At 44.3% G+C, this 24,045-nt stretch overlaps 1 protein-coding gene across 1 annotated transcript in view; it reads left to right on the top strand.

Annotated features, from left to right (window-relative positions):
* Nucleotides 1–24,045, top strand: part of LOC111973106 (zinc finger E-box-binding homeobox 1-like) — an 89,466-nt gene that overhangs the window by 61,741 nt on the left and 3,680 nt on the right. The window contains 6 exon segments of the mRNA XM_024000339.2: nucleotides 12,822–12,980; nucleotides 14,231–14,433; nucleotides 15,428–15,533; nucleotides 15,980–16,419; nucleotides 16,681–18,051; nucleotides 23,713–23,893. Coding sequence (XP_023856107.2) covers nucleotides 12,822–12,980; nucleotides 14,231–14,433; nucleotides 15,428–15,533; nucleotides 15,980–16,419; nucleotides 16,681–18,051; nucleotides 23,713–23,893 — 2,460 coding nt within the window.

Below are 24,045 nucleotides of genomic sequence, written 5' to 3'. Positions count from 1 at the left end.
CTCTCTCTCTGTCTCCCTCTCCGTGCCTGTTTCTCTGTGTGCAACATTTGGTGACTGTCTGCTGTTCTAATGCAAATCTTTGAAAACGTATTCTTCCTTGCACTGAACTCAGTAAAGATGGCGTCAGTTAAGAATACACTGTCACAGAAAACTGTAATTTGTACAGTAATTTTTGCAATATGTAACAATATGTAGCTTGCAATATGTAACCTGCAATATGTAACTTTTTGGGTGACCTGACCACATTAACATAGACATTTGAGTTATAGATCTGTCATTCTCATTGAAAGCAAGTCTAAGAAGCGGTAGATCTGTTCTATGTACGCTACTTTTGTGCTTCCCGTTCTTAAGTTTCATTCTTGCGTTTTTTACTTTCAGTTTTGTACACCGGCTTCAAATAGCTGAAAAAACAATATTTGGGGTTATTGAAAAGATATTTCAAATCAAATTTTATTGGTCACATACACATGGTCAGCAGATGTTATTGCGAGTGTAGTGAAATGCTTCAAGGTGTTTAGATGGTACAATGATTTTCTACACATTTAGGCAAACTATCACAATTTTAGCAACTAGGAAATGGAAGAGCGATTTCTGCATATTGCACCTTTAAATGTTTGAACATTTTGCCATGTCCTTTTGGTCTGTTTTGTTCTGTAGTCACTGCCAGTTTGGAAGCCTTTTTTAAGGCCTCTATAAGTGCAAGTGATATAAGACACAAATATTAATTAATATGCTGTAATGTGTAAACACTTTATCAAGCAGCCAACCTGCTTGCACCAATCCCTTGTAATTACAGTAAAATACTGTGAAATACAAACCTCTCCCCTCACTCATTCATTCATTCATATTTTAATTCCAATTACGGTAGCATTTACTTTTTTTTACAATATAACACAGTCAATTTTTACGGTGGTGTAAAATACTTTGATACCGTATTTACAGTGCCTTCAGAAAGTATTCATACCACTTGTCACGCCCTGACCTTAGTTATCTATYTTTTCTGTATTATTTTGGTCAGGTCAGGGTGTGACGAGGGTGGGTATGTGTGTTTTGTCTTGTCTAGGGTTTTTGTTTCTCTATGGGGATTTTGTATGTCTAGGTATTGTAGGTCTATGGTGGCCTGAATTTGTTCCCAATCAGAGGCAGCTGTTTATCGTTGTCTCTGATTGGGGATCCTATTTAGGTTGCCATTTGCCATTTTGGTTTTGTGGGTTCTTGTCTATGTGCAGTTGCCTGTCAGCACTCGGTTATTATAACGTCATGTTAGTTTGTTCTGTGTTCTTCGTTTAATTAAAGAAGAATGTATTCATATCACGCCGCACCTTGGTCTCCTCAATACGACGAACGTGACACCACTAAACTTATTCCACATTTTGTTGTGTTACAGCCTGAATTCAAAATGGATACCCCATAATGACAAAGTGAAAACATGTTTTTAGAAATGTAAGCAAATTTATTGAAAATGAAATACAGAAATATCTCATTTACATACATATTCACACATGTTAGAATCACATTTGGCAGTTATTACAGCCGTCAGTCTTTCTGGGCAAGTCTCTTAAGAGCTTTGCACACCTAGATTGTACAACAAAAAAATACATAAAACAATTATTTGATAAAATATTGCATTTGGCCTTTACTGCTATAGATCATCAAAATGCATTGAATAACACATTCATAAATGACCAAAAAAAAAAAAAAAAAATGAATCAATCATAAGGAATAAGGTTTTGAAGTGTCCGTCCAATATCTAGGAGATATACGAAAGCTCAGGAATTATTTTAGTATTTTTGGACACATATTTAACCCCTTATTTTTGTTGGCACAAACCTACCTCCATATTTCCATTCATTTGTATGGGTTACCTTCAGACGAGTCAGGTGGCACTTAAGGGGGTCGTAGAGCAAAACGGAGAACGTGTTCATGAGTCTCCCCTTTCAACAGTGTGGTCATAATAGTTTTTAGGCCAAACCGTTTGGACGCTACGTACGTTTTCGTGAGAAGACACATTTTCGGGATGTCTCATGGTCTAACAAGCACCACTGTAGCTCGCCCACCTTCCACCGCAGATGCGGATGTGGTGGATTGTAAAAAAAAAACGGACGGATTTTGATGGGGATTTTTTAAATAATGTTGCTTAGATTGACACACGGATTCGTCAATAGATTTGAATAACTTCACCATATTCAATGTCTGCTTTTTTTTTTGGTACCCATCTACCAATAGGTGCCCTTCTTTGTGAGGCATTGGAAAATCTCCCTGGTCGTTGTGGTTGAATCTGTGTTGTATGTGTGGAGTACAGAGAGAAGGTAGTCATCCAAAAATCATGTTAAACCCTATTATTGCACACAGAGTGAGTCCATGCAACTTATTATGTGACTTGTTAAGCACATTTTTACTCCTGAACGTATTTAGGCTTGCCATAACAAAGGGGGGGTTGAATACTTATTGGCTCAAGATATTTCAGCTTTTCATTTTTTTATTAATTTGAACAACATTCTTTTAACATAATTCCACTTTGACATTATGGGGTGTTGTGTGTAGGCCAGTTGAATCCATTTTAAATTCAAAATGTGGAAAGAGTCAAGGAGTGTGAATACTTTCTGAAGGCACTGTATATTACAGTTGGTGTACTGTACGCCACTGAGCCTCCTCTGTCTCTTGTCAAAATCATGGCAACCCCTTTACAGTGAACTTAATACCTTGACCGGGCTCTGCCGGTGTGTGACTGTGAGATAGTGAAAGAAAATGGGTACTACAGGCTGCAGGGTTAACACTAAGACAGGAAGCCTGATATTTAAGCAGGACAATGCCACCAGGGCAGAGTCCTTCATCTTACTAAAATAGACCAGTGGCAAAAGGCCACGTTGAGAACTGTATGTTGCTAGTGGGCGTTAGAGGGCTGTACGGCTCTGTGACTGAACCCGAGCTTTACTTTACGCACACACACACGCGCGCACAATCCTACATACAGACACACACACCTACACACATACACCTACACACTTATACACACTCCGCTACACTTGCAAGTGACATCACTGCGGGAAGGGTCTGATGTCAGGTCCCAGAGCACAACAATGTGAGGTGTTAAAGGATGTTAACATTTCAACAGCCGCCCCAAGGCCATCTCGCAGGGAGCATTAGCTCATGGTGTGTGTGTGTGTGTGTGTGTGTGTGTGTGTGTGTGTGTGTGTGTGTGTGTGTGTGTGTGTGTGTGTGTGTGTGTGTGTGTGTGGTTCTAGGGCCTGTGCCAAGTGTGTAGTGTATATGTAATGCAACAGGTTTATTTAATGGTACATGTCGTTTACAGGGCTATTTAGTTTGGATTGTTGCTTATATGACACTAGTTGGCTCGGTGTGTTAGCCAGTGGAATACGTGGGAGGGACTGATGTCGTGACAGAGTTGTGTTTATATGACTATGTAAACATACTTATAGAACAGTGTGTTTTTCGCAGGTTGATGTTTATTGTCATGAGTCTTGCACTGGAGGCAGAACTCATCTGTTTCCGCTAGATGGGCCAGGTGCAAAGTCAGTTGGCTATATTGTAAAAATTCATGAAAACAAACAATAACTTTTTGGTCTTCATTTAAGGTTAGGGTTAGGCATTATGGTTACCAGTGTGGTTAAGGCAAGGATTAAGGTTAGGGTTTTTGTATTACTTTGTGGCTGTGCCAGCTAGTGACCACTCTGCAGAGCTGCCTCCAGTACATGAGTCATCTCAATAAATGCCAACCTGCGCGTTCTTCATTACATTGGGTTGGAAAGATGAGTTTGGTCATCAGTTTAGCTCTCAATACAAAACAGATTTGTGTATTATTTTATGTGGACTGCCTGTGATGCAGACAGTTTTGACGGTCTCAACAGCTCTCTCAGACCTGACTGACCTACTCCCCAGACATGTCACTCTCATCAACATAATCCATATCCACCCCTCTCCATCTGCTCGCTCCCTCTTAAATGGAAAGTTTGGGAAGAATAATGTCATTGGTTTTGGCCAGGTCATGAGAACATTAAACACTTCAAAAGCATGAGTTATACTGAAACGGTCTAAGCCCAAGAGGGCTGGCTTCTGGCCAGGTCCATGCCTGATCAGGCACTTTCCTTCTCCCTCCTTTATCTCTCTCTTTCTCTCCCTCTTAATTATCGCTCTCTCCCTCTTTCTCTCCTCTCCCTACTCTCTTTCTCTCCTCTCTCTCCTCTCCCTTCTCCCTCCTCTCTCTTTTTCAATTACAATTCAATTCAATTCAAAGGACTTTATTGGCATGGGAAACATATGTTTACATTGCCAAAGCAAGTGAAATAGAAAATAAACAAAAGTGAAATAAACAATATAAAATGAACAGTAAACATTACAAACAAAAGTTACAAAGGAATAGAGACATTACAAATGTCATATTATATCTATATACAGTGTTAAAACGATGTGCAAATAGTTAAAGTACAAAAGAGAAAATAAATAAACATAAATATGGGTTATATTTACATTGGTGTTTGTTCTTCACTGGTTGCCTTTTTCTTGTGGCAACAGGTCACAAATATTGCTGCTGTGATGGCACACTGTGGTATTTCACCCAATAGATGTGGGAGTTTATCAAAATTGGATTTGTTTTCAAATTCTTTGTGGGTCTGTGTAATCTGAAGGGAATATGGTAGGAGGTTAGGAGGTTTCCACCTCATTTTGTGTGCAGTGTGCACATAGCCTGTCTCCTCTTGAGAACCAGGTCTGCCTACGGTGGCCTCTCTCAATAGCAAGGCTATGCTCACTGAGTCTGTACATAGTCAAAGCTTTCCTTCATTTTGGGTCAGTCACAGTGGTCAGGTATTCTGCCGCTGTGTACTCTCTGTTTAGGGCCAAATAGAATTCTAGTTTGATAAGTTTTTTTGTAGATTCCTTCCATTCTGTCAAGTAATTATCTTTTTGTTTTCTCATGATTTGGTTGGGTCTAATTCTGTTGCTGTCCTGGTGCTCTGTTTGTGTTTGTGAACAGAGCCCCAGGACCAGCTTGCTTAGGGGACTCTTCTCCAGGTTCATCTCTCTGTAGGTGATGGCTTTGTTATGGAAGGTTTGGGAATCGCTTCCTTTCAGGTGGTTGTAGATTTTAACAGCTCTTTTCTGGATTTTGATAATTAGCGGGTATCGGTCTAATTCTGCTCTGTGTGCATTATTTGTTGTTTTACGTTGTACATGGAGGAGTTTTGCAGAATTCTGTATGCAGAGTCTCAATTTGGTGTTTGTCCTAGTTTGTTAATTCATGGTTGGCCAGCGGACCACAGACTTCACAACCATGAAGGGCAATAGGTTCTATAACTGATTCAAGTATTTTTTGCCAGATCCTAATTGGTATGTCAAATGTAATGTTTCTTTTGATGGCATAGAAGGCCCATCTTGCATTGTGTCTCAGATCGTTCACAGCTTTGTGGAAGTTACCTGTGGTGCTGATGTTTAGGCCAAGGTATGTATAGTTTTGTGTGTTCTAGGGAAACCGTGTCTAGATGGAATTTGTATTTGTGGTCCTGGCAACTGGACATTTTTTGGAACACTGTTATTTTTGTCTTACTGAGGTTTTTTGACAGGGCCCAGGTCTGACAGAATATGTGCAGAAGATCTAGGTGCTGCCGCAGGCCCTCCTTGGTTGGGGACAGAAGCACCAGATCATCAGCAAACAGTAGACATTTTACTTCAAATTCTAGTAGAGTGAGGCTGGGTGCTACAGACTGTTCTAGTGCCCTCGCCAATTCATATACAGTGGGGAGAACAAGTATTTGATACACTGCCGATTTTGCAGGTTTTCCTACTTACAAAGCATATAGAGGTCTGTAATTTTTATCATAGGTACACTTCAACTGTGAGAGACGGAATCTAAAACAAAAATCCAGAAAATCACATTGTATGATTTTTAAGTAATTAATTAGCATTTTATTGCATGACATAAGTATTTGATACATCAGAAAAGCAGAACTTAATATTTGGTTACAGGAAAACCTTGTTTGCAATTACAGAGATCATACGTTCCTGTAGTTCTTGACCAGGTTTGTACACACTGCAGCAGGGATTTTGGCCCACTCCTCCATACAGACCTTCTCCAGATCCTTCAGGTTCGGGCTGTGCTGGCAATACGGACTTTCAGCTCCCTCCAAAGATTTTCTATTGGGTTCAGGTCTGGAGACTGGCTAGGCCACTCCGGGACCTTGAGATGCTTCTTACGGAGCCACTCCTTAGTTGCCCTGGCTGTGTGTTTCGGGTCGTTGTCATGCTGGAAGACCCAGCCATGACCCATCTTCAATGCTCTTAACTTAGGGAAGGAGGTTGTTGGCCAAGATCTCGCGATACATGGCCCCATCCATCATCCCCTCAATACGGTGCAGTCGTCCTGTCCCCTTTGCAAAAAGCATCCCAAAGAATGATGTTTCCACCTCCATGCTTCACGGTTGGGATGGTGTTCTTGGGGTTGTACTCATCCTTCTTCTTCCTCCAAACACGGCGAGTGAGTTTAGACCAAAAAACTCAATTTTTGTCTCATCAGACCACATGACCTTCTCCCATTCCTCCTCTGGATAATCCAGATGGTCATTGGCAAACTTCAGACGGTCCTGGACATGCGCTGGCTGAGCAGAGGGACCTTGCGTGCACTGCAGGATTTTAATCCATGACGGCGTAGTGTGTTACTATTGGTTTTCTTTGAGACATGTGGTCCCAGCTCTCTTCAGGTCATTGACCAGGGCCTGCCGTGTAGTTCTGGGCTGATCCCTCACCTTCCTCATGATCATTAGTGCCCCACGAGGTGAGATCTTGCATGGAGCCCCAGACCGAGGGTGATTGACCGTCATCTTGAACTTCTTCCATTTTCTAATAATTGCGCCAACAGGTGTTGCCTTCTCACCAAAGCTGCTTGCCTATTGTCCTGTAGCCCATCCAGCCTTGTGCAGGTCTACAATTTGTCCCTGATGTCCTTACACAGCTCTCTGGTCTTGGCCATTGGGAGAGGTTGGAGTCTGTTTGATTGAGTGTGTGACAGGTGCTTTTATACAGGTAACGAGTTCAAACAGGTGCAGTTAATACAGGTAATGAGTGGAGAACAGGAGGGCTCTTAAAGAAAAACGAACAGGTCTGTGAGAGCCGAATTCTACTGGTTGGTAGGTGATCAAATACTTATGTCATGCAATAAAATGCAAATTAATTACTTAAAAATCATACAATGTGATTTTCTGAATTTTTGTTTTAGATTCCGTCTCTCACAGTTGAAGTGTACCTATGATAAAAATTACAGACCTCTACATGCTTTGTAAGTAGGAAAACCTGCAAAATCGGCAGTGTATCAAATACTTGTTCTCCCGACTGTATATATATATATATGCACAGTTGAAGTTGGAAGTTTACATACACTGAGGTTGGGGTCATTAAAACTTGTTTTTCAACCACTCCACAAATCTCTTGTTAACAAACTATAGCGTTGGCAAGTCAGTTAGGACATCTTCTTTGTGCATGACACAAGTAATTTTTCCAACAATTGTTTACAGACAGATTATTTCACTTATAATTCACTGTATCACAATTCCAGTGGGTCAGAAGTTTCCATACACTAAGTTGACTGTGCCTTTAAACAGCTTGTAAAATTCCAGAAAATTATGTCATGGTTTTAGAAGCTCCAATTGGGTCAATTTGTGGATGTATTTCAAGGCCTACCTTCAAACTCAGTGCCTTTTTGCTTGACATCATGGGAAAATCAAAAGAAATCAGCCAAGACCTCAGGAGAAAAAAATTGACCTCCACAAGTCTGGTTCATCCTTGGGAGCAATTTCCAAACCCCTGAAGGTACCACGTTCATCTGTACAAACAATAGTACGCAAGTTTAAACACCATGGGACTACGCAGCCATCATACCGCTCAGGAAGGAGACGTGTTCTGTCTCCTAGAGATGAATGTACTTTGGTGCGAAAAGTGCAAATCAATCCCAGAACAACAGCAAAGGACCTTGTGAAGATGCTGGAGGAAACAGGTACAAAAGTATCTATATTCACAGTAAAACTAGTCCTATTTCGACATAACCTGAAAGGCCGCTCAGCAAGGAAGAAGCCACCGCTCCAAAACTGCCATAAAAAAGCTAGACTACGGTTTGCAACTGCACATGAAGACAAAGATGGAGAAATTTCCTCTGGTCTGATGAAACAAAAGTAGAATTGTTTGGCCATAATGACCATCATTATGTTTGGAGGAAAAAGGGGGAGGATTGCAAGCCGAAGAACACCATCCCAACCGTGACGGGGGTGGCATCATCATGTTGTGGGGGTGCTTTGCTGCAGGAGGGACTGGTGCACTTCATATAATAGATGGCATCATGAGGCAGGAAAATTATGTGGATATATTGAAGCAACATCTCAAGACATCAGACAGGAAGTGAAAGCTTGTTCGCAAATGGGTCTTCCAAATGGACAATGACCCCAAGAATACTTCCAAAGTTGTGGCAAAATGGCTTAAGGACAACAAAGTCAAGTTATTGGAGTGGCCATCACAATGCCCTGACCTCAATCCTATAGAAAATTTGTTGGCAGAACTGAAAAGGCGTGTGCGAGAAAGGAGGCCTACAAACCTGACTCAGTTACACCAGCTCTGTCAAGAGGAATGGGCCAAAATTCACCCAACTTATTGTGGGAAGCTTGTGGCAGGCTACCTGAAACATTTGACCCAAGTTAAACAATTTAAAGGCAATGCTACCAAATACTAATTGAGTGTATGTAAACTTCTGAGCCAATGGGAATGTGATGAAAGAAATAACAGCTGAAATAAATCATTCTCTCTACTATTATTCTGACATTTCACATTCTTAAAATAAAGTGGTGATCTTAACTGACCTAAGACAGGGAATTTTTACTAGGATTAAATGTCAGGAATTGTAAGAAACTGAGTTTAAATGTATTTGGCTAAGGTGTATGTAAACTTTCGACTTCAACTGTGTATATATATATATATATATATATTTTACCTTTATTTAACTCGGCAAGTCAGTTAAGAACAAATTCTTATTTACAATGACGGCCTAGGAACAGTAGGTTAACTGACTTGTTCAGGGGCAGAACGACAAATGTTTACCTTGTCAGCTCGTTGAAGAGAGTGGGGCTCAAACTGCATCCCTGTCTCACCCCACGGCCCTGTGGAAAGAAATGTGTGTGTTTGTGTACGTGGATTTTATAATGTCGTATGTTTTTCCCCCAACACCGCTCAGTACATTGTTTTCACTGAGGAAATGTACGAGTCTTCTGTTAATGATAATCTCTCTCTCTCTCCCTCCTAATTCTCTCTCTCTCTTTCTCCCTTTCTCACACGCCAGCGCTAAGGGACTAAACTGATTATACATAATGCAAGTCTCAGCCCTCTTCCTTTAAGACAGTTTTCTGTACTGTAGGTCAGCGTAACCATTGAAAACTGCAGCCACCCACTAATCTTTCCGTCACTCTGGCTGTCTGGCGCTCAAATGAAAGACTTGACGCCAGTTCTCTGACCAAGTGAGGAGAAACATACCGTAGGGGTGGTTTTCACTCTGCTGCACTCCCTCGCTCCCTCCTTCCGTTTTCCCCCTATCTACCGGAATCATTCTTCCTGATTATATGGTATCACCGGCCCCTTGCTCGCTGTCATTACTCATTTAGTTCTAAATGAATATCCACTGCAGCACCGCCACAAGTTAAACACTGCCTTAACCACCTCAGTGAACAACCTGGATGATTACTGTTACTGAGGACTGAGGAGGGGGAAGGAGGTATTGACTGACTGGCCATGTGGAACTATGCAGGGTTCTTTCCACTCTGTGTGATTACTGTGTTAATAGGCACGGCATGTATCTGCTACGGCATCTATAACTATATAATAAACCCCCGAGTTTTTTCCTGCTCACGTCGCAGGATTCGATACACAGTATGATGCCAATCACCTAGTAGCTCTTCTGCAATGTCTCATGCGTTTCCCGTGAAGATGAGTCTCAGTAGTACATTAGAATGGGCCTTGACTCAGGATGAATAGTACAGTAGGAGTCATAATACATTCCAGTAGGGCTTGTCATGAGTGGACCCTCAGTCATCAAGTTAAGACACCTTGGAAGAACAGGAAAGGAAAGGGAAACCGACGGACAGACAGAGTGCTGGGAAAGTTGTGTGGTGGATCCATCGTGACTGACTAAATCATCCCAAACAGGTTAACAAAGGATTTTTAAGCCTTGAGACAATTGAGACGTGGATTGTGTATGTGTGCCATTCAGAGGGTGAATGGGCAAGACAAAAGATTTAAGTGTCTTTGAGTATGGTAGTAGGTACCAGCGTGTCAAGAACTGCAACGCTGCTGGGTTTTTCACACGTAATTGTTTCCCATGTGTATCAAGAATGGTCCACCACCCAAAGGACATCCAGCCAACTTGACACAACTGTGGGAAGTATTAGAGTCAACATGGGCCAGCATCCCTGTGGAATGATTTCGACACCTTGTAGTCCATGCACAGACGAATTGAGTCTGTTCTGAGGGCAAAAGGAAGTGCAACTCAATAATAGGAAGGTGTTCTTAATGTTTTGTACACTCAGTGTATAGCGTAGATAGGATATACCTCACATTCATCCCAGGTTCCACCACACTGGCTTGCATCCTGTTGTTTCAAGATTATTTGAATGGACTGGGTCTATGTGAGACTATCACTCACTCTCTGTTGTGGAACTGCTTATCTCTGAGACACGTTGGCTCCCCTCTCCTTCCCTTATAGAGGGTACCTAACGGGCAGGATGCACGGCCACAGGACGTAGGGGTCAAAGGTGAGTCCAGTTCAACCAGGACAGGAAATGCTGATGTCGTTGTCTTGTAAAGTTAGGAACATGGGATACTGCTGTAAGCGAGGATTTAACTTTTTATTTAAGCACAAGGTTAGAGAGTTTTTACATCAAGGATTGACGTTGGATGTTGAACGGTATGTATAACAAAATGCATTTTGAATGAATCTTCTTTAGGGTTTAGTCAGAACTCCAGAGTCTGTCCAGGTTTTCCACTCGTGCTTCAGTTCGTTCACGTCCAATGTGTCAGCACACAACCGGTCTGAGAGTGATGTTTGGCCACTTTTCATATACTGCCTGACTGGCTTTGAACCATGTAGCCTTCAGCTCTAATTTAGAGAGACAGCGAGGGGGCCTTAACCATAACAACCAGAGACCTGGAAGTGCCGACCCTCAGAGCGACCCTACCTCACACACACAGTCTCCCGGGGTAGCTGTGTGTGTTGGAGGGCTGTTACATCATTCTGAGAGCCAGAGTGAGGCAGGGATCAGGTAACTGTAGATACAGCAACAGAAACGCGTGTGATTGGGTAAACAGGCTGTTATTTAGCTGCGTCATGTTATTAAAAGAAAGTGGAAATCTTCAAAATCCATCTCAGTGAAGAGCTGTTAAGACGTTCCTGAATGGTTGAGAGAGAGAGATGGTTCCACTGAGGTCATGGGAAGTAAAGCTGTGGCTTAATGTGAGTTAGGAGGCTCTCATCTGTTTCTGCCCCCTCCATCCCTCCATTCTATACTGAGGATGCATATAATCCTGCAATCTGACTTTCTCAGCACCTGGCGCAGAGCTCTCTCGCTCTCTCTCTCTCATACATACACTGTGTTGGCCAGTCTCTTTCATTCACATTCCCTTTCACTCTCTCTCCTTCTCCTTCCTCTCCCTTCTTTGATGTGAAGCAGCAGGATGGGGGTGGTTCCGCTGAAAGTATTTAATCACCATGGTAACCAGTAACTGTGTGTGTGTACCGCGTGGTTGGCGTGGGGATGTGTGTTCCGTGTAGTGGAACCGTCCATTTCTCACCGTGTCTCATCGCTGTTATAATGCACAGGAGAGCGTCAGGAGAGGGCTGGGCCCTGCAGGAGGAGAGCTGTTGGAATTTACTGGGCCTGCCGGGCTTGCTGAGTCACGGAGCGTACAAGTTCTCATTGCTCCCATCTGACACAGCAACACACAGCTGGGTCTCACTGTCAGACCTTTACAGCCCTTCACACTCACAGAACAACCTCAACCCTCAACCCAACCCTGAAGAAACTAGCAGGAGAATACAATTCCCCCGGCCTACAGCGTCTGCTCAGTAAATTAAACGGTTGCATAATGCTTTATCTCTTTAGGGAGGTCAACGTTGTTGTTAGGTGTTTCATCATCACCATCATCCTCTCACTTCCTTCGCTCAAACAGGATAATAGAACTCTCCCCCCCTTGTTTTCACTGGTTTTTAAGGGTTAATAATAATAATACTACTTAATAATAATGATGCTAGGTGTAGTTGTGTTTTTTTAAACTGCTGACACACTGTACATTGTTGCTGTATGTGCTCCAGGAAGTGAGGCAGAGAGACGGAAGCTTTTCATTTCCTAACTGTGTCCTCAGGTTACACTGCTGCCTACAGCTCCTTAATTAGCCCTCATTAGTGGAGKGACGGCATCTGATGTGATGCGGAGGAGAGAACATGCTCCCTGATAACGGATAACGGATCTCATTTACTGGGGAATTGGGATATTAGGCACCACAGTGGGAAAGTTGTTATTTCTTATCCAAAGGTTTATGCAGGCCTGGGGATTTAGGAGCTATGGGGATTGGTTGGTTCTGGGGGGTGCATTAGACTGTACTGACTTACCTGTGTGTCTGGTTGGAGGTCACAGTTCTAATTAAGAATCATATTTTTTAGATAGAAGGAACATGATGAAATGATGTATTACAATGGTGAGGTCTTAGAACAATGGAGAGGTCCTTGATGTCCTCTCCTCATGTCCTCGTGTAAACAGTCGTCCTGTCTCTGTGGGTTACAGCGAGGGAGGAGTGTGGTTCAGACGGGGAGGACGATGGCAGGACGGACGCTCTGGTGGAAGAGATGCTGCAGCAGGGAGACACGGCCGTCATTTACCCAGAAGCGCCGGAGGACGAGCCACGCCAAGGGACGCCCGAGGCCAGCGGACATGACGAGAACGGTTCGTACAAACACTCACACCACCTGTGCATCTACTCTCCACTGTTCGACGCTGTACAGGGCCAAAGTACTGGTTTTCTTTTCTCACTGGTAGTTAATTGATTGATACATCATTTAACTGATTAGCCAGAGGATTCCACTCACACACATAGCGTCCCAGGTCTGAACTAAGCACAGCAAGAGCAGTGCACAAAAAAAAAAACGTCACACTTTTCTACCCCTACCTCCCAAATGTGGACTCTACACAATAGCGCTTTACACACAACGCCTCCACCTCTGGGACTGCAGGTTTTATGCCTCCAGGAAAAACCTTGTGTTGTTCTGACTTCCGTCTCTTCCTCTGAAGGTGTTAACCCCCCCCCATCCATTAACACAAACACTCTCTCTGCTGTAAATGGACACACACTGGGCTCTTTATGAGTTAAGGGCTTTTGGCTGTTACCTGTCAGCCTCACAGGAGGAAAAACAGCAAATAGCAACACGTCTGTGTGAGTGATGAGTCACTAGTACCTACCTGGGTGATAATGTGTGTGTGTGTGTGTGTGTGTGTGTGTGTGTGGTGTGTGTTGTGGTGTGTGTGTGTGTGTGTGTGTGTGTGTGTGTGTGAGCGAGAATAATTGTGTGTGTGTGTGTTCACATCCTGAGAGGTTCACCTGGCCAGCAGGGAGGTTTAATACATCACCTGTTAACAGGTAATACTTTACCTGTGTGGGACCCAGTGGAGCATAACAACCCTGGGGACCTGGAGCTAGGTGTGCATGATGTCTTCTCACCGTGTTCTACCGTGTTTCCAGACGCCTTTTACCCAACGTCTGGGCATTCATTTGAAACCAATGGGTGTTTTTTTGTTTTTTTTAAGATATAGGCCTTGAATTGCAATATTGTAAAGACACAGACTAGTCATGTTACTCATGTAAACTAGGACCGTTGAGTGCACTTTTCCGACTCCGAGAGGAGGAGTGTTGTGACACCTGTTACGTTACTAATGAATAACCAACAGTATCCAGCCAGCAGGTGAGAGTATGTTGCAGCATCTGTCATGTAGTTAGTGTTTACAGACCCCTGTTAGTCTTAACAGAGGATCGGTCAGTACCGGGTGAAATAMGTGAAACAGCAGTCCAGAACTCCTGTGTCTGTCTGTCAATCAACCACATCAAAGAATCCTTACTCTATTGACCCTCTGATTAGTCTACAGACCTCTCCACACCCACTCACATGCTCCCTCCCCGTCTCTCTACTCCCCCCCACCAGGCACTCCGGATGCGTTCTCCCAGCTCCTCACCTGTCCCTACTGCTCCCGCGGCTACAAGCGCTACACGTCCCTGAAGGAGCACATCAAGCTGCGCCACGAGAAGAGCGAGGACAACTTCAGCTGCTCCCAGTGCAGCTACACTTTTGCCTACCGCACACAGCTGGAGAGACACATGACGGCCCACAAAGCTGGTAGAGACCAGGTACTTATAGACACAACCCTATACATAACACTTATAGATAGATACACAACTATACCTGCTGTTTGTTAACTACTAGCTACAGCACTGCGTAGTGTGTAGTAAAGATAATGTACACTCTAAAAAAAAAACGGTTGTTTTTACAGTAATTTACTGACAGACAGTTACCTGTAAGTTATGGTAAAAAAAAAAGTACATTGTTACCGTAAATTCCAAAGAAACTTACGGTAACATAATTCTTTACAGTAATTTAGGGGGCTCCCGAGTGGCGCAGGGGTCTAAGACACTGCATCTCAGTGCAAGAGGTGTCACTACAGTCCCTGGTTTGAATCCAGGCTGCATCACATCTGGCTGTGATTTTATTWAATTTTTTCCCCAACCTTTATTTAACCAGGTAGGCCAGTTGAGAACAAGTTCTCATTTACAACTGCGACCTGGCCAAGATAAAGCAAAGCATTGCGACAAAAACATTGGGATTGGGAGTCCCATAGGGCGGCGCACAATTGGCCAGCGTAGTCTGGGTTTGGCCGGGGTAGGCCGTCATTGTAAATAAGAATTTGTTCTTAACTAACTTGCCTAGTTAAATAAAGGTTAAATTAAACATTTGAAGAAAAAAAAAACTTACCGATTATTATGTTACCAATTGTATTTTTWATTTTTTACACTGTACACTCTTAGAAAAAAAGGTGCTATCTAGAACCTTAAAGGGTTATTCAGCTGTCCTCATAGGATAACCCTTTGAAGAACCCTTTTTGCTTCCAGCTAGAACCATGCTGGGTTCTATGTAGAACCCTTTCTATAGAAGGTTCTACAGGTTCTACATGGAACTCAAAAGGGTTCTACCTGGAACCAAAAAAGGGTTGTTTTTTCCATTGTTTTTAGCCATTGTTTAAAGCGGTTGTTTCATGAATTGAAAGTAGCACAAAGTGCCTGTTTCCATGAGTGTGTGACTGAAGTGAACTGACCATCCCCCTCACCCTCTCCCTTTGTCTGACAGAGGCACGTGACGCAGTCGGGGGGCAACCGCAAATTCAACTGCACCGAATGTGAAAAAGCATTTAAGTACAAGCACCACCTGAAGGAGCACCTACGCATCCACAGCGGTGAGTGGACCCCTCAGTGTGTGAGTGTGTGTCCACGTGTGTGTGTGTGTGCGCATGTGWGTTTGTGAACGTGCGTGTGTATTTTGTTATGTGGGAAAAAGGTTGGGGTAATTGTAGACGTGAGTTTCTATTGGCCACACCATCCGCACCGATGTTTCTGCCTCCATCCAACAAATATTTATGTTTAGTAACTCTGTGTATTCATGTGTCCTTGATTGTGTTTTGGAGCATTGTGCTTCGTCCTAATGTGACATAATTGTGTTTCTTTTGGCGGCTCCGGCCAACAACTAGAGAGTATTTCCCAATGGACCCATTATCCTCAGCCTTTAAGCGTCATTGAAATGCATTAGTCCCTTTTTCCCCGAGGAGATTGATTCATTTAGCTCTGTTCCTAATGGAGGTCATGTGTGTGTGCGTTGTCTGTGCATGGCCGTCTGCCTCTACAGGAGAGAAGCCGTACGAGTGCTCCAACTGTAAGAAGCGTTTCTCCCACTCGGGCTCCTACAGTTCCCACATCAGCAGTAAGAAGTGCATCAGCGTGATCTCGGCAGTCAACGGCCGCCCCCGGCCCAGCGCCAAGGCGTCCCAGTGCCCYTCCCCAGCCATGCCCGCRTCGCCCTCCTCCACCACACGCACACAGATCTGGGATAAACCTTTACAGGAGCAACTACCCCTCAATCAGATCAAGAGCGAGCCAGTTGACTATGAGTACAAGGCCATGGTGTTGTCTCCAGCAACGACGGGAGGAAATGGTCATGGAGGAGGGGTGTTAAACGGGGGTGCCGTGGCCCCCCTGCAGGGTGCGGTGCAGGCTGTGATGCTCCCCACCATGGGTCTGGTATCTCCCATCAGCATCAACCTGGCAGACCTGCAGAACATCTTGAAGGTGATTTGTAAACTTGTAATAGGACTAAAGTGTACTATGTATTTAATAATTTAATTGTAGTTCAAATGCAACTTTTTTTTTTAAGGGGGTAGATCAGCTTTAATATTGCAAATAGATTGTAGCTTCCATCAATGTAATTGTCTGCATCATCAGTTGAAATACAACTTACAATTCATGAAATACTTGTAAAGAGCTGCTTGTTGCTATTTGTACAATTATTTGTTGAACAATGAACAAACCATTATCATCTTCATCTTGAAGGTGGCGGTGGACGGTAACATGATCAGACAGATGTTGGAGAACAACGCCAAGGCAGCGGGGACCGGCACAGGGGCGACGGGTGTTCCTCACCAGCAGCTCATCTCAGCCATCAGTCTGCCCATCATCGGTCAGGACGGCAACGCCACCAAGATCATCATCAACTACAGCCTCGATCCCAGCCAGACCCAGCTCACTGCCCAGAACCTGAAGAAGGAACCTCAGACCCTGGCTACAATGCCAGGCCAGCCCCTGGCCGAGGCTGCCATAGAGCCCTGCAGCAAAGCCCAGCAGAGACTCCCAGAGGACCTGACACTCAGCAGGCCCCCCAGGAGCAAAGAGGAGAAGATGGAAGAGGAAAACGAGAAGGAGGAGGGGGAGGAGACCACTAAGACCTGTCTGCTCTGTGACGACTGCCCCGGTGGTCTGGACGTGCTCCACGCACTCGAGCACTGTAAGAAAGCCTCAGGCCTCAAGATCAATGGGGACAAATCAGAGTCGGCCATCGCCTCGTTACTGTCCGAGGGGGTCGGGAACCAGCCCAAGAACCTCCTGTCCCTCCTCAAGGCCTACTTCGCCTTAAACGCTGAGCCAACCAAYGAGGAGCTCAGCAAGATCTCAGATTCAGTCAGCCTGCCCACCGACGTGGTCAAGAAGTGGTTCGACAAGATGCAGAGCAGTCAGGTTTCACTAGGAGCTCCGACACCTCCGTCTGAGGAAGAGGGACCCTTGTCTGAGAGTCCTGGGGCCACAGTTGTGTCCCCTAAGGTAAGATCGGAGCAGGACACAGAGGGTCCCACCATGATGCAGTCCAGCCCAGCCGAGGCCACTCCGGCTGAGGTCAACGGCTCCATGCGCTCCCCAGCCTCCCCCACACCACTAAACCTGACCGCCGGGGGGCCCGTCCCAGCCAAACCCTCCTCCTCGGACAGCACTGATGGCCCTCTGGACCTGTCGCTACCAAAGCCCACCCGAGAGGAGGCCGCAGCCGCCGCCACTTACCACGCCGCTGTTTACTCCCATCAGGACGAACCCCTGAACTTGACGAAGACTTGCACAACAAAGAAAGAACTTCCGCTCGCCTGCGCCGCTGGCCACCACGTGACTGGTCAACCTGTGTCCCTGTACACCGCCAGCCCACAAAGTGCCAACCCCATCAGMATCATGACCACTCAGCTGCCCAGCGGGACCATTTATGCCATCACTGACCAGGGCCGTGCAGGCATGCCCTGCCTCCGGGCAGTTACCACCAGTAACAACCAGACTATCCTCATCCCACAGCTGGCCTATACCTATACCACTACAGCTACAGCCAACAGCCCTGCAGGGACAGAGACACAGGAGAAGACCACACTGCAGGTCAACGGCATCAAGGTTGGTTAATCAATTAATCATTCAAATGTATTTATATAGCCCTTTTTCACAGCAACAGTTGTCACGGTGTGCTTTTCAGTAACCCAGCCACAGGCGGCTGGTGGCACCTTAATGTGGGAGGATGGGCTCAAATAGGCTGGAATGGAATAAATGGAACGGTATCAAACACAGCCTCACGTTAGCCATTCCGACTCGCAAAAGCCAAGGCTTGTGTAAGGCCACTTACTTACTTTACTTATCAAACACAGCGTTTCCATGTTCTTGATACCGTTCCATTTACTCCATTCCAGACATTGTTATGAGCTGTCCTCCCCTCACCAGCCTACTGTGAACCCAGCCTGGACCCCCCAAGGTCAAATCAGCGGCACAGTTTACATTTACATTTTGGTCAATAACAAAGGCCTAGCAGATGCTCTTTTCAAGTCAGTTGCAAGAAAAGCATCTGCTGTGTCTGTATGACTACACATAGATAAAAGGGTTCCAAAAGGTTTCTTCGGCTGTCCCCATAGGAGAACCCTTTTTGATTCCAGGTAGAACCTTTTTGGTTCCAGGTAGAACCTTTTTGGTTCCAGGTAGAACCTTTTTGGTTCCAGGTAGAACTCTTTTGGGTTCCATGAAAAACCCTCTGTGTATAGGGTTCTACATGGAACTCAAAAGGGTTCTACCTGGAATCAAAAAGGGTTCTCCAAAGGGTTCTCCTATGGGGACAGCCGATGAACCCTTTTAGGTTCTAGATGGCACTTTTTTTCCCCCGAAGAGTGTACTATGGGAATTTGTTTTGCCAGTTAGAGAGAAAACTACATGAAAACAGTCTAGCATGATTGGTATTGCAGGTGCGGTACTGAGAATCATGTTTTCTTGCCTAGTCTCTCCGAACAGTATGTTGCTGTTTGTTCCTCTCTGACTGACTTGGCTCATGTTTAGTGAGGGACGAGGTACTGGAAGAATAGGAAGTTCTCAGTATAATCATTCCTCCTATATCTCATTCTACCTGTTTCATCTGCTTTGAGTAAAATAGCAAGGCCTAGAACAGATGCCTCCCTCAACACTTCAGCGTCTATAGCCCCTTTAGTGCTTCAGTTCTCTTGGATCTGGCCCACTGCAATTTAGCCATACTGAGAAGGTTAAGCTCCACCTATTGAGCTGGAGATATGGGAACTCTCCTCAGTCTCAGCTGAATGAGTTTCTCTCCTGTAGCTCTGGGTGGAGGCGGTGGTATTTTGGCATCGCTGTCTTTGTCTCCTGTGATGAACTGTTTAGCTTCAGCGCTGGGAGGAGGAGGGTTAAAGGTGGACCGGAGTACTCAAGGGAGGAGTTCTAGCGCTCCTCTCTTCCCTCGCTCTTGGTGAAAGACGGAGAGAGAGGTGGAATAAAATTAAATTGGGTTTCAAGCTATAGTATACTGCCAACACAGTTATTGCGGCTCATGATATGTGAATGTTCAAAATGTGAAATTAGTTAAAGTATTAGTGTCAAAATGTTTTTAAAATGTCTAACACATCCCGGATGCATTATATACAGAAAGTGCCATTCTGAATTCTGCCAAAAGACTCTCATGCAGTAGTATTAGAAGTAAGAGCCAGGCCACTTAATGATCCATAATGATGGATAGAAGAGCCATCACTCCCCCAGCCCAGCACTAAGCTGCTGCAGTCACCGAGCCAAAAGACATGAGGCAGCACTTACTGTAGAGACCTATTGATTGGTAGGAATCTGTTTAAAGGCCCAGCCTCCTGTCTCACCATTGATTTTTTGTTGTTGTATTATGCTTTCCTGTTAAGTGGACTGGCATAGAGCATGCCTTGTTAAAAGCCCTCGCTGTACGTATAGGTATTATATATCAGTTCCTTAACGATGTTGATGCTACTGTGCTGTACTTCCTCTCTCTCTCTCAGTGTCTCAGTGTTGAATACTCAGTTGTAGTATGCGTCCGGAATGGCACCTTATTCTCTATATTAGGGAGATGACGATACCTGACGAGTTTGGTCTGCTTCGTGTTGTCATTGTTGCCATGGGAAAATGATTATGATACTGGTATCATCCCGGCTCTACCTTTTGTGGTGCACTACTTTTGACCAGAGGTCACTATGGGCCCTGGTCAAAGGTAGTGCACTATAAAGGGAATAGGGTGCCATTTGGGACACATCCATATGCAACCTACACCCAGGAAGGGATGGGCGCAGTAAAGGGTGTTTCTGAGGGGTTTTTACTCACCATTGATGAGTCATGATGATGGGGTTGACTGGTTTTCAGGGTCAACACCAAGGTGGGATGATTTTCACTCAGCCAATAAAAAGTGTTACTAGCTGTTTGGTTCTGATGAGGTTATGGTACCTTGAGAGCTATAGAAAGAAGGTGGTATTAGTCAGCCTACACCATCACTTCATGACATGCCGTAGCACTCACGTCTGTAGCCATGAAGTGCTTTGAAAGGCTGCTCATGGCTCACATCAACACCATTATCCCAGAAACCTTAGACCCACTCCAATTTGCATACCGCCCCAACAGATCCACACATGACGCAATCTCTATTAGAGGTCGACCGATTATGATTTTTCAACGCCGATACCGATTATTGGAGGATCAAAAAAGCCGATACCGATTAATCGGCCGATTAAAAAAAAAATGTAATAATGACAATTACAAAAATACTGGAATAAACACTTATTTTAACTTAATATAATACATCAATAAAATCAATTTAGCCTCAAGTAAATAATGAAACATGTTCAATTTGTTTTAAATAATGCAAAAACAAAGTGTTGGAGAAGAAAGTAAAAGTYCAATATGTGCCATGTAAGAAAGCTAACGTTTCAGTMRCTTGCTCAGAACATGAGAACATATGAAKGCTGGTGGTTCKTTTTAACATGAGTCTTCAATATTCCCAGGTAAGAAGTTTTAGGTTGTAGTTATTATAGGAATTATAGGACTATTTCCCTCTATACCATTTGTATTTCATTAACCTTTGACTATTGGATGTTCTTATAGGCACTTTAGTATTGCAAGTGTAACAGTATAGCAGCTTCCGTCCCTCTCCTCGCTCCTCCCTGGGCTCGAACCAGCAACACAACGACAACAGCCACCATCGAAGCAGCGTTACCCGTGCAGAGCAAGGGGAACAACTACTAGAAGGCTCAGAGCGAGTGACGTTTGAAACGCTATTAGCGCACGCTAACTAGCTAGCCATTTCACTTCGGTTACACCAGCCTCATCTCGGGAGTTGATAGGCTTGAAGTCATAAACAGCGCAATGCTTGACGCACAACGAAGAGCTGCTGGCAAAACGCACGAAAGTGCTGTTTGAATGAACGTTTACGCGCCTGCTTCTGCCTACCACCGATCAGTCAGATACTTAGATACTTGTATGCTTGTATGCTCAGTCAGATTATATGCAACGCAGGACACGCTAGATAATAAGTAGTAATATCATCAACCATGTGTAGTTAACTAGTGGTTATGATTGATTGCTTTTTATAAGATAAGTTTAATGCTAGCTAGTAACTTACCTTGGCTTACTGCATTCGCGTAACAGGCAGTCTCCTTGTGGAGTGCAACGAGAGAGAGGCAGGTCATTATTGCGTTGGACTAGTTAACTGTAAGGTTGCAAGATTGGATCCCCCGAGCTGACAAGGTGAAAATCTGTCATTCTGCCCCTGAACAAGGCAGTTAACCCACCGTTCCTAGGCCGTCATTGAAAATAAAAATGTGTTCTTAACTGACTTGCCTAGTTAAATAAAGGTATATAAAAAAATATATAAAATAATTTTAAAATAATTTTTTWAAAATCGGCAAATCGGCGCACATAAATACCGATTTCCGATTGTTATGAAAACATGAAATCGGCCCTAATTAATCGGCCATTCCGATTAATCGGTCAACCTCTAATCTCTATTGCACTACACACTGCCCTTTCCCACCTGGACAAAAGGAACACCTATGTGAGAATGCTATTCATTGACTACAGCTCAGCGTTCAACAACATAGTGCCCTCAAAGCTCATCAATAAGCTAAGGACCCTGGGACTAAACACCTCCCTCTGCAACTGGATCCTGACATCCTGACGTGCCGCCCCAGGTGGTAAGGGTAGGCAACAACACATCTGCCACGCGATCCTCAACACAAGGGCCCCTCAGGGGTGCGTGCTCAGCCCCTCTTGTACTCCCTGTTCACTCATGACTGCACGGCCAGATACGACTCCAACACCATCATTAAGTTTGCTGATGACACAACAGTGGTAGGCTGGTCACCGACAAACGAGACAGCCTACAGGGAGGAGGTAAGAGACCTGGGCGTGTGGTGCAGGACAACAACCTCTCCCTCAATGTGATCAAGACAAAGGAGATGATTGTGGACTACAGGAAAAAGAGGACCGAGCACGCCCTCATTCTAATCAACGGGGCTGCAGTGGAGTAGGTTGAGAGCTTACAGTTCCTTGGACACGACAAAACCTATTCCCCTCAGGAGACTGGAAATATTGGCATGAGTCCTCAGATCCTCAAAAGGTTCTACAGCTGCACCATCACAAGCCTGGTATGGCAAACTGCTCGGCCCTCGAGCACAAGGCACTACAGAGGGTGTAGCGAACGGCCCAGTACATCACTGGGGCCAAGCTCCCTGCCATCCAGGACTTATACCAAGCGGTGTCAGAGAAGGCCCTAAAAATTGTCAAAGACTCCAGCCACCATAGTCATAGACTGTTCTCTCTGCTACAACAAGGCATGCGGTATCGGAGCGCCAAGTCTAGGTCCAAGAGCTTCTAAACAGCTTCTACCCAAGCCATAAGACTCCTGAAACCTATCAAATGACTACCAGACTATTTGCATTGCCCCCCCCCCTCTTTTAAACCACTGCTACTCTCTGTTGTTATCATCTATGCATAGTCACTTTAATAACTCTACCCACATGTACATATTGCCTCAACTAACCGGTGCCCCCGACATTGACTCTGTATCGGTAAACCTGTTATTAGTCTCGCTATTGTTATTTTACTGCTGCTCTTTAATTACTTGTTACTTTTATTTCTAATTCTTATCCGTATTTTAAAACGTTTTTTTTTTTTTTACTGCATTGTTGGTTAGGGGCTCGTAAGTAAGCATTTCACTGTACAGCCAGAAGAGGACTGGCCACCCCTCATAGCCTGGTTCCTCTCTAGGTTTCTTCCTAGGTTTTGGCCTTTCTAGGGAGTTTTTCCTAGCCACCGTGCTTCTACACATTTCTTGCTGTTTGGGGTTTTAGGCTGGGTTTCTGTACAGCACTTTGAGATATCAGCTGATGTACGAAGGGCTATATAAATAAATTTGATTTGATTTGATTTAAGGTCTACACCTGTTGTATTCGGCGCATGTGACAAATAACATTTGATTTGATTTGTTTTCCTTGAGAAACAGAATGACAAACCAAAAAAACACCTCCACCAAATCACTTCCATCTCTAAATTGCCTGTATTATTGTCTTGCACATATTGTTAACCGTTATAATCCAAGAATGACACTTCATGACACTTCTCCTGGCCTCTCTATAACTGTATTACTGTACTACTGTAACAATTGATACTTAAAAACAGTAAACATTATATTACATATATCCACACATATTAGATCTGACATAATACATTATAAATTATATAATTATATGTTCTCATGTATTGATATTTGTTGTTCAGGAGGAGCGTCAGGACACCAGCTCAGAGGGCGTGTCCACCATGGAAGAGCTGAACGACTCAGACTCTGCCCCTTCCAGGAAGAAAATGAGGAAAACGGAGAGTGGGATGTACGCCTGCGACCTGTGTGACAAGATCTTCCAGAAGAGCAGCTCTCTGCTCCGACATAAATACGAACACACAGGTACATCAGGGACTAGATCAATCAGACCTGGGTCATGTTCTTTAGGGTGCAACATGCAGCGAATCGCTTTGCAACTGAAAAATAAAATGCTCACATAGTACCTCCCCATTTTAGACGGTTTTCTTCCATTTCATACCTACTGAACATCAGCC

The sequence above is a fragment of the Salvelinus sp. IW2-2015 genome, linkage group LG14, assembly GCF_002910315.2.
Source record: "Salvelinus sp. IW2-2015 linkage group LG14, ASM291031v2, whole genome shotgun sequence".
Lineage (NCBI taxonomy): Eukaryota > Metazoa > Chordata > Actinopteri > Salmoniformes > Salmonidae > Salvelinus > Salvelinus sp. IW2-2015.
This window is presented reverse-complemented; position numbering and strand designations above follow the sequence as displayed.